Below are 11,802 nucleotides of genomic sequence, written 5' to 3' on the forward strand. Positions count from 1 at the left end.
GTGAAGAAGTGTCGTTCCCTAACAGTGGAAGGAACCTGTGGAAGAGGGAGACCCAGGAAGATATGGGATGAGGTGGTGAAGCATGACCTTCGAACATTGGGCCTTATAGAGGCAATGACGAGAGACCAAGACCTCTGTAGATATGCTGTGATTGAGAAGATCCAGCAAGTAAAGTGAGATCACAGCCGTAGCCTATACCAGTGTTGCATAACCAGCTCATTTAAAAAGTACCTTTGAATCGTCTGGCGACATGCCATGCATGAGGAGATCTATTGAGTCAAGTAAAATCAAAACTCACGCAATAAGCACCATTCGTGCCTGGGTCATTGCTTGTGCTGGTGGCACGTGAAAACCACCATCTGAATGTGGTCGATTCCATGAAGCCATGTAATTGCAAAATGAACTTCTTAGCTACATGGCCGTCAGTGCATATGTGTGTGAAAAGTTGCTGTTAAACAAAACAAAAAAAAACTAAAAATCATATGCTAATATTTTTAAAACTTTCCACTGGTAAATGAATTAACATTTTTGGTTAGTGGTTAAAAGTTCTGTCCTATTTATTTTTATTTAAACAAAATATCCTAGATACATCTTCAGTTACTGTAAAAAGTTAACAATTTGTAGAACTAAATTTATCTTTATGATGGAAAAGGAGTTTCTATAAGGTAAATGCATGAAAAGTTTAATATTAATTAAAATTGCAAATAAGACAGTGGTGGTGTGTCAATGAAATAACAGTCTTTTGTGTTTTGCATTTTCAATAAATGAAAATCTAATTTTAATGTCTTCTAAACTAAATGTTATTTTATCAATTAATAACATTGAATAGATTTCTGTTATTTTTCTTCAGTTTGAGCTTCTAATATACTTAGGCAGCAATTTGGTTCTGTGGGTGTGTTAGTCCAAGCAGCAGCCCATGTTGGTGTCACTGGGAACCCAGCTGACCAGTTGTAATTATTTGCTTGTGAATTGTTTGGCATCACTGATGTAATTGAGAGAGGCATCAATGGTTGTATACAGCAAGTAAGTTGTTGGGAGTTTGTTTGTGTTTCGAATGTTAATTGGACTTGTGATGATGGTGATGATGGTTCAAGGGACTGTTGATCAGGCAATGGCAGTAATGTTTGTTCTAGATTTGTTTCTGCTTCTGCTTCTGCTTCTATTTCTGGTTCTGATTGTAAAATTTCATTTCTACTGTGTGTTTGTTCATGCTTTTTTAAATGTGCTCTTTGGGAAAATACTTTGCTGCAGAGGCTACAGTTAAAAGGCTTCTCTGCACTGTGGGTTCGTTCATGTTTGTTAAGATATGATTTTTGTGAGAACACTTTATGGCAAATTGCACACTCAAATGGTTTTAGCCCCGTGTGAGTTCGTTCATGCTTGTTTAAATACGATTTCTGTGAAAAGTTCTTCTGGCACACAGAACACACAAATGGTTTTAGTTCCGTGTGTGTTCTTTGATGTTTATGAAGATAAGATTTTTGCGAAAATGCCTTTCCGCAAGTGAAGCATACAAATGGTTTTTCTCCCGTGTGTGTACGTTTATGTTTGCTGAGATGCGTTCGTTGGCTGAATGCCTTTTCACAAACATTGCAATGGTAAGGTTTTTCCCCTGTGTGCGTACGTTCATGATTTTTCAGTTTATCCCTTTGGCTGAAAGCTTTTCCACAGAAAGAACAACCGAAATGTTTCTCTGCTTCTGGGGCCAATTCGTGTTTGGCAAGATATACGCGTAAAGTAAACCCTTTGCGGCACACTGCACATTTGAAAGGTTTCTTACTATTTGCAGTACTTTGCGAGTCATCATTTGTCTTTGTATCAGATGGTGACTGATTTTCACTCTCATTCATGGATTGAACATTAATCATTTTAACTTAGGTTCGTATATCTCACAAACATTATTATATAATTTTATAAAATTTACTTTGTTATATTCATAAATATATTAGTTCATATTGCTATCATATATGGTCTTTCTGTATTCTGAAAAAATCTGGAAAAAATTAGGATTTAGGACTGTGCTTTTTTTCAATAATATTTAAATGATTTTTTTTTAAGTGTCTATACTTCTCTTGATCTTGTACTTTTTTACATAAAATGTTCATCCCATTGTTATATGTTCATGATTTAACAATTAATTATATAAAATGACTAAAAGTTTTTTTCTTTTTATATATTTTTACTTCTATGTGTAACGCAATTTCTTTCAGTATGATCTCTATCCTTCTTATATTCCATAAAATAGTTTTGAGCTCTATTCCATGATTTAGTAATTCTTTCTAACACATCTCTGTTGTTGCCTCAGATTCCAAGATTGTTTTAAATTGAATACCCTGAAAATAAAAGTAGAAAAACATCTGAAGTAAAAACATCACACATAGCTGCTCATCAAAGTAGTATTATTCGTCTGTATCTACAAGATAACATATTGCTTATAATAACTGTATAAACAGCTCTCTAATATTAGTAATAAAAGGTTTATAAAAAAAAAAGGTTAAGTAACTAAATTCCATTACACTCTTGGAGTGGTTGGCATTAGGAAAGGCATCCAAATCAGACTGGTGTCTGGTGCAGCCTTCCAGCATGCCAGCCAAGTCAAACCATCCAACCAATGCCAGCATGGACAATGGACATTAAATGATGATGATGATATATATACATGGCATTTTCAGTTTTCATCCGCAAAATCCACTCAAGGCTTTGGAAAGTCTGGGGACTTTAGGAGATACTTGCCCCAAAACGTTACACATTGGTACTGAACCCAAGATTATAGCTCATCTCCTCTATCTTTATCTCTCCACAGCTCCATTCTGCTTGCTCTCCCTCTCTTCTATAATGTGAGTGACCATTTAGTTCCTCGACAACAAGACACCTGTTTTGCTCTAGTCCCTTCCTTCATATTTTAACCCCTCGTCTTCTAGTATAAAGTTACCTCTTTTAGGGTTTGTAGTCTTGGAAGCTGCATGGCAGCACAAAAAAGGCACCCAGTACATGCTGTAAAGTGGTTGGTATTAGGAAAGGCATCCAGCTGTATGAATCATGCCAAAGCAAGCACTGGAGCATGGTGCAGTTCTTGCACCCATCATATCCTGTGAAACTGTCCAACCCATGCCAACATGGAACACTGATATATAAAATAGTGACAGAAGCGCTTATCTTAGCAAAACGATGCCCTGACATTAGAGCAGCGGCTGGCGGGATGATATTTATAACAATCCTGTGCCTATTATATCTTTTACTTGTTTCAGTCATTAGACTATAGCCATACTAGAGCACCACCTTGAAATTAGATGTCAACTACCAACATACCCACTTTGCACACTCTTTCCAGTACCCAGAGTCTTCTATTTGTCTTCTGTAATGTCTTGCATGGAATAATCTCACAGATTGTGGCTTGCCTGTGTGAATCAGTTATTACACTCACTGGCAATTAATGTTAGTGGCTACAGTTGCATGGTTTGTCTTCAATGCAGGTTTCCCCTTCTTCATCTGCATGTGAACATTGCTCTTGTCAGTTATGTCATCTGGTTGTTGGATGGCCTGCACTACTCTTATATAAAAAAAATTCAATGATGACACATTGATTCTGCTTGGAACCCATTGTTTCCCTGCAATGAAGAAGACCAAGGAGGAGAGTTACTATAGAGGAATAGTGACTCAACCAACATATGCAATCTGAATGACTTATGCCACTTAAAACATAAGTTAAGTCCACTTCTACATTTGTGTCAAGACAATCTGCTATATATCATCATCATCATCGTTTAACGTCCGTTTTCTGTGCTAGCATGGGTTGGACGGTTCGGCTGGGGTCTGGGAAGCCAGGAGGCTGCACCAGGCTCCAGTCTGATCTGGCAGTGTTTCTACAGCTGGATGCCCTTCCAAACGCCACCCATTCCGTGAGTGTAGTGGGTGCTTTTTATATATATGTATGTATCCAAATTGAGGGAATGGAATGTGTAAAATCCAGGCTACATATGTTTCTCAGCGAGCTGATCCTCTGATGTAATGATTACTCAACAAGGGACACACAACTTACCTAATCATTTTGCCTATTCCACTCCCTCAATTTTGGGATTTTTATTCACATTCATAGCAAATCTAGTTGCTAACTATGAGTTGTACAGAAACTTTCAGCTTCTCAAATTTCCTCATAACTTTGATAGCGGGGGGGGGGGAAGTGTATAACCTTTGACACCAATAAATTGTTCTTGTTCCTGACTGTACACTATCCACTTCCTACAATTGAATCTCTGGATCTTACCCTTGTATATCAATATATATCACCATCATCATGACCGACCAGGCTATCAGATGTTGCTACACATCGCTGGTCACAATGCGCTTCACTGGCTAAACGAGCAGGCTAACAGAAGAAAGAGTGAGAGAAAGTTGTGGCTTAAGAGTACATCAGGGATCGCCACTACCCCACTGCTGGAGCATCGTGGAGCTTTAGGTGTTTTTGCTCAATAAACACTCACAACGCCTGGTCTGGGAATCGAAATCGGGATCCTACGACTGCAAGTCCTCTGCCCTAATCACTAGGCCATTGCGCTTCCACATATCAATATATATATATATGTGTGGCAGGATAATTCCTCTTTTTATCTACCAAAGCCATTCGCAAAAGTTTTGGTTGCCTTGTGGTTATGATAGGTAACACTTCCCCAGTTCACTAGGATTGAACCTGAAACTACATGGTTGGGAAGTAACTTTTTAACTACACAGCCATGCTTCCACTTATCCAGCAGTCTGTCTCTAATTATCTATCTACATATCAGTGTGTGTGTGTGTGTGTATACACGTGCATAAAAACAGTCATTAAACGATTGCTTTTGGTTCAAGATATGTGAATTATTTTGATACATTTGTCTGAATGCGTGTGCATTTTTGTGTAAGTGTGTATATGTGTGGATGCTTTTGTGATGAATGTTAAAATTATGAATTTCAGTAATTTGTTTTAAGAGGTAAAAATCTATAAAAAATGCAGGGGGGGGAGTGGTTTAATAATTAAGAGAAAAACTAGGAGAAAAATCCGAAATTAAATCAAAATCACATTAATAGGCTTATTTATATATGTATGTGTGTGTATATGTACATATACATATACAAGTGTTTATGTCTGTATATATATATATCTATATATAATTTTAAATATTTGTATCTATGAGTATATATTATTCTGTGTATTATCATGTGGGAAAAAAGGCCTTTTATTATCACAATGAAGTATACACTCTATATAACTGAGCCTACATTTGAACTGCGTTCGTGCCAAACGTATACTTTTATACACACACACATACACACACAAATAGTCCCTACACCTTCAGAAGGAGTAATAGGTGTGTCTGTTATAATGTAAATGCTTTTAGCTTTGCCTTAATCTATCTACTGAAATGCGTGTTCGTATGTATGTATGCTTGCGTTGTGAAATTGTAATTATGTAACCTGAATGGCACGATCTCGATATTTAATTCGGTTTCTCTAGACTACCTTGATTACGGGCTTTCCGTACTGTTATATACAGATGGAAAATGTTTGCTATCAAGTTTCAATTTCTGTTTCCAACAGAGCAGCATCTTGAAATAACCACCCATGCCAATAATTTCTCACAGACTCTGTGTATGTGTGTGTGTGTGTGTGTGTGTGTTTTCCCGCACGCGTTTCTGTTGTAAAACATAGGAAGGTTACGTACTTAATGCATAGGAAATAAAAAGATAGCTGTATGTGCTTCTTTTGTAATACATGAAATATGTGTGTTACTGTGTTGTCATAGGTGAGTGTAAACAAAATTGTGTTTGCGTAAACAGGAAAAAAAAACTGTGTGGTTTGGTTATTGGGGGTCGGAGTAGGATGACAAGTGAGCCTGGGTGTTTTGTCTTATTGTCTGTGGTGACACTTACTTTTTAGGTGGAGCTGTCGGTTTCAGCAGAAACGTCGGGAAAACATAGGACAGTAGAAACTGTTGGTGGATTATGTCGATAGTTGGCAATACAGTTCCAGCTTCTATCTACTCCACACTGCAGCCTACTTTCTAACACAAATGCACGCACACGCATGTACACACACATACACACGCGCGCGCACGCACACACGCACATAGAGTTTATTATTGATTGGATTTTGATTATTACTGCTGTTTTTTAAAATCTTTTTTATCCTTCGTTCCTTCTACATTTGTTGAAGGTAAATTACCTTCAACATGGCGATAGTACACGAAATCGTAGTTATTTTCACAGTTCTAGAATCTTTTGATAGATATTTGTGACCTTTCTCTAATACTACAGAGAAAAAAAAGATCTATAAAGTTAAGTGAAAAGGAAATATTTAGATAATTGACATCATTATGTACTTCATTTCAGATTACATTTGTAAAGAAGTTAGGTATAAAAATAGGTTCTAAAAATCTCAAAGTGACTCATTTACTTTAGGAATTCTGTCTTCCCGATAGAGTATCCAATTTTTTTTTTAATGTTTAATTTTGATAACACTAACATCAAAATTATACTACTACTGCATATTGGTTATTAAAAGCCGTTACTTCTTTACGTGTTACTCGAATAACTGTACTCTGATGCATTTTTTAACGATTGCTTTGCTTTTAAATAGAACGAATTCTATGGAAATATTTATTCTCGTAAAATATTTCCTCTATCATTGAAACCATAGTAATATGCAGAAGCAGGCAGAATAGTTTTAACAAAAGAGAATGTGTCCACCATTTTATTTTGCTCACTCGTTATGTCCGGTCTAATGAGAAACGATTGGCTCCAGGTATTCTAGTCACCCGAGTTATACATTTTTTTCTTTATAGGAAACCTGAGTGCAATTTACTCTACGTATTAGAAATAGCGGTCTAATTACTCTCAAATCATGCCCTACTGTCTTGAAAAGGAAGGACAAACTGGACAACGAAGTTGCATATATACAAAATAATTGGATGGTCACAATTGGAACGTTTGTTCATATATGTCCACTGGATCGGGGCTGTCCATCATTTGTTTTGGCTTAGCAGCATAATTACTACAAAATTACACCCTAGCACCCGAGTAGGCTAGAAAAATGTTGGGACTGTGATATGGCCAAACAACAGCTGTTTTTACGTTTGCATTTCACTAGCTAAATGTCTTTTATGATTTTTGGTGCAAACCACGAATTATAAATTTAACTTTGTTTTGGTAAACATCGAATGTATGTATTATATATGTCTTTAGTTTGTAAGATTCTTAAACAGTGTACTCCGGTTGGGTCATTTTATCAATAGAAACGATTTTTGATTTCTCTCATTTTATTGTCGTTAATTAACTAACTGATCGATCGTTTGTTTAATTAGTCAAGTTGGATCGTCACAGTCCTTTCGTCGTAGTTGTAACTTCACAGACGGCGTGTCCTCATCTGTTCTATCACCAAAGTTTGTAGTGGGTTCTCATCTACTCCACTTGTCACAGAAGTTGAGGACACGCTTTCGATCAGGTCGCAGACTGACAAATGAGCTCTGACGAACTACTTGATAGATCCGACAGTTGACTAGTTAATTGACTGGTACAAATAAAAAGAAATGAAATGCATTTAGTGTGTGTGTGTGTTTTTGTTGGCAAAATGACCCTTTCAAAGTATATTGTGTATGTGTGTGTGTGAAGTCTTGTCATAAATCATTTAAATAACTCTCATGTATTAAGGGTAATATTTCATACAGGTAACGAAATGATAGTTTTGATTTAGAAATCAATAAATTAGGATTCATAGTTCTAGTGGTTTTTAAAGATAGATAAGTAAATGAAATTTTAAAATCTGCAGCTTCAAAAGAATAAAAGAAGAGTATATTCTTCCAGTTTAATATCACTATCTGGTCCTTTGGTGCCATTAACAGAATCCACTTTGTTACAAATCATTATGACCGGGTCTCCTGTCTAAGGACAGATTCCTTTCACTAGTTCTGGTGGCTCTGAAAAAGATCATAGGTGCTACTTTTGCCCTCTCACTAAGCAATAATTTCTTTTCTCAATATTAGTACTACAACTGCTCTGATTTCTTACACCTGTTTGTTTGATCAGAACATGAATACTAATTTTGTAAGGCTTTCCAACAAATTTACTTTTTTTAATGTATCATCAATTGACAGCTAGTAATTGTTCACAAACACACACACACACATTTCATTACTTAAGAAATGTTTATTTTATTTCAATATTATTTTACTGGTTCCAACCAGTAGACTATAACCATTGATAAATTTATATTGGTTAAATATAAATTGATAAATTTACACATTGCTAACTACTCTAGTGCTTTCTCTCTGGCTACCCATTCTTGCCTTATTTATTTTTTATCAAAGTAATTCAGTAACCATATTTATTTCTCGATCTCTACTTTTATCCATTTTCCCTTAGCTTTAAGTGGATGTTTTCCTCTTTTATCTAATATCATTTTGTTGATACCTCTGGAACTAGCTTTATTTTATTCGCCCCACCCCCAACTGCTATACAACACTTTTCAATTGGTTTTGTTTATTATAATCAACCCTCTTAACTCCCTACAACTGTAGGATGATCAAGTAATAATGTCTTACTTTGCACCAAAGTAAAATAGATTCTTGTACTGAAATATGTATGCAAAGGTCTTTATTTATTGAACATGAAAAATGTATAAAATCATTTAAAAATCTATTCTATAAATATTGGTTTTTGTTTTGTTTTTGTATGCATTTTTAACTAAATTTAATTTTGTTTTTCTCTTTCATTTTTCAGAACTGGTCATCTTGATGAAATGTCTCTCTATAACCATATTTGTCTATAGTCTTGTTATTTCAATACAAACATCCTTATAAAAGTGATTCAATGTCTAATCCAGCTCTGGGGAATACAACTAATGGTGCTTCAGCTAGTGGAAGCGGTGCTGCATCTTTAACCAATCCTTTGGCATTTCTCCCTGTGGCTGCTGAAGGGCGCATGAATCTTGCTGCTCTTCAACAGAAAGATCCTTACATCACTGCCATAGTTGATACAGCAAAGCAAGTAGCACTATATTTATTTAGTGCAAAGGAAAACGAATGGGAAAGAACTGCTATAGAAGGAACTTTATTTGTTTACAGACGATCTGCCTCTCCTGATAATGGATTTATGATCTTAAATCGACTTGGCCCCAATAATCTAATTGAACCGATAACAAAAGACTTAGAATTTCAACTTCATGATCCATTTTTGCTTTATCGAACTGCAAAAGCTATCTGTGGAATTTGGTTCTATGATAAAGATGAATGTGCTCGTGTGGGTCAGCTTATGAATAGTCTTGTCCAATTAGCCATTACAAACCATCATGCTAAAACCCAGAACTGTACTAGACAAAGGCGTGCCTCAGAAAGTGATTCCTTAGACGATCGTTCATCTGATGTAAAGAAGGAACCAACAATTGCTGTGCCTATTGTGACAACTGCTACTCCACAAATTGTGACTACTTCTGCTGCATCAATGCCTGCCAATAGACCTGTTGGTATTTTACAGTTGCTTACTAAAGCTCAGCATGAATATGACAAATCTAAAGATGTAAAGAAAAGACCTGAGCCAGTAACTCTAACTGATAACCCTGGCAAAGCAGCTGCAAGCTCCACTTCGTTGATTCGACCCACTCCTCTGTGTATTGGGAACTCGTCTCAAAATTCCGACAATGAAATTGATGCTTACAGTAGTGTGACTCTGCCTGGAAGAGAAATTTCCTCTCAAATTTGCCTTGAAAGACTCTTTTCCAGTAACGATGTTGGGAAAAATACTTCCAAAGTAGCTAACCAAAGTCCATTGTCAAATATTTCTAACAGGGATAATGAAATCCCTTCTAACCAAATGCCTTCTATAATGAAGCAGCTGGGGTCCACTGTTTCTCTGGTAGAAGACATTGAACGTCAACAACGAGGTGAAGCTGTACCATCAAGGACTCATGCTTTGTCGTCTCCAACGGCTGCTCAAGATGTAATAAGTGGTGTTGACATGCTGAGAAATATCTACCAAAACAGTTCCAATCTTACAACATCTACAATTTTGAACCAGAATGCAAGCTTCCAGCAATTACAATCTGCTGTTACTTCTTCAGCTCTTACTAACTCACATTCATCAGATCAAGGATTTGCCTTGTCTCAATCTCCAAAAGAAGCTATTTCAAACTTTGGCCACATGAATGCAAATAACCCACAACAGATGCCTCTTCCGGAGGCTACACACACACTTTTGTCTCCCATTGGGAAAAATGCACCAGGCAATACTGCACTCAATGACTCAATGGCCAACTTGCTTGTAGCTAGGTTAGATCACTCAGCTAACTCAGGATTGATCCCTAACCCTTCCTCTGCTGCAACTAAAACTGGATCACAGAGTCTTTTGACTCCTGCTGATCTTGAAACTATTCCATCAGGAACTGGTCCAACTAACCTGGATATTTTATTGTCACCTATGGCATTTGTTTCACCCCAAGCAAAATCAGCAACAACACTGACAAATTCATATAATTCTGGTGATGTGGCTGATGCTTCACATACTTCACTTGTACCTTTGACCAAAGAGCAATTACAACAAGCTTTATTATATCTTTTAAAAAATGATGCAAATTTCCTGGCTAAGATCCATGAAGCTTACCTCTCAACTTTGAACAATGAGGCTTCTAACCTTTGAAAATATTTCTGTGATAGCTTCTTTTCCAATGATCTATTGTGTCTTTCACAAGCATATCACATCAGCTTGGCTCCTCTTTATTATTTTTTTAATAGAAAAACACTTACACTTCTTGGATTCTATTTTATTTCCATCCTTTGGCTTTTTTCAGAGTTTCAAATTTCTCTTTATATGCATAGATGTTTGTGAGTGTCTTTGTTAAATATTAACAGGACAGTTGTAATTACAATGAAAATTATGAACTTCTTTTGATGTAAAAAAAATAGCATGAAAATGATAATTTTTGGAAAGAGTACATTTAATTGGTGCTCTTACAATTATGAAACCCACTTGTGAACTGATAATGATTATCTTACATGTTTGTTTATTGTCTCCACAAAGAATTGTTGATAGCCTGTGTAATCTGCAATTACGATGATATATATATATTTGTTGGAATTGTACTTGCTTGGCAAGTAAATTGATATGAGATAAGGTGATGAAGTTGAAGCAGTTATATTACGGAGGGGTTGTGTTAACCATTTTCAAGCACAAAAACTATTTTCACATATTCACTTTTATTTCTTAATTATCTCATGTAATTTTTTTTTGACCCTTTATTGTATATAGAACTATTAAGAAATAGGCAAATATGAATGTAATAGTTTTTGTGGGGTTTTTTTTTTTAAATGGTTAACATAACTTGAAGATGTGAATGTGTATGTGTGTCTGAGCATGTATGTGTCTGAGTGTGTGTGTGTGTGTGGCTATGGGTCAGGGAATAATAAAATAACTAAAAAACGGGTTGTTTCTACCATATTTTTAAACCATGAAATATTAGAATAGTGACTGAATATACTATTGATGTTACCTGAACGTATGCCATATTTAGCCCCAAATCTGGTGTTCAAATTAAACATGGTTTCTATTTGGTGCCTAATGATGTCTTTATTCTTGCATTATTTTGTTAACGTACTCTCAGATTATTATTTAACATGCAAATGTCAAATATAATTACATGAATAATTACTTTTCCTTATGAAACACTACAGTAATGTGTAAGCAATACTACCATTAGAAATAAACATTCTGAATGACAGCACTATACAAGACATGGCTGTGTGTGTAGTAAGAAGCTTGCTTCCCAACCAGGTTCAGTCCC

General features: G+C 35.9%; 2 protein-coding genes across 8 annotated transcripts in view; one reads left to right on the forward strand and one right to left on the reverse strand.

The window, feature by feature from the left end:
* The window catches only part of LOC115218787 (mRNA-decapping enzyme 1B-like), a 34,698-nt gene extending 23,107 nt beyond the window's left edge, over window positions 1-11,591 (forward strand). For 2 of the 7 annotated variants that reach the window (XM_029788719.2, XM_036508939.1), the window contains exon 2: window positions 8,751-11,591. In XM_029788719.2, coding sequence (XP_029644579.1) covers window positions 8,841-10,661 — 1,821 coding nt within the window. In that variant the 5' untranslated portion in view covers window positions 8,751-8,840 and the 3' untranslated portion in view covers window positions 10,662-11,591. Of the gene's footprint in view, window positions 1-5,713; window positions 5,780-5,838; window positions 5,864-6,362; window positions 6,383-6,612; window positions 6,778-6,810; window positions 7,195-8,750 lie in introns of those variants that run through there. The other 5 variants (XM_036508935.1, XM_036508936.1, XM_036508937.1 and 2 more) reach the window with 5 other exon arrangements.
* On the reverse strand, window positions 468-6,079 carry LOC115218799 (zinc finger protein OZF-like). The gene is made up of 2 exons (XM_036508949.1): window positions 5,907-6,079; window positions 468-2,333 (listed from the first exon to the last, which is right to left on the reverse strand). Exon 2 carries the CDS (start codon window positions 1,866-1,868, stop codon window positions 837-839), a length of 1,032 nt encoding a protein of 343 aa, XP_036364842.1. The 5' UTR covers window positions 1,869-2,333; window positions 5,907-6,079; the 3' UTR covers window positions 468-836.
* Window positions 11,592-11,802: the final 211 nt, after the last annotated feature.

This window comes from Octopus sinensis, linkage group LG14, assembly GCF_006345805.1.
Source record: "Octopus sinensis linkage group LG14, ASM634580v1, whole genome shotgun sequence".
In the NCBI taxonomy this organism is placed as follows: Eukaryota; Metazoa; Mollusca; class Cephalopoda; order Octopoda; family Octopodidae; genus Octopus; species Octopus sinensis.

Excerpts from the sequence above, each read along its gene's own strand:
- LOC115218799 (XM_036508949.1), bottom strand. The coding sequence starts at position 1,868 with ATGATTAATGTTCAATCCATGAATGAGAGTGAAAATCAGTCACCATCT.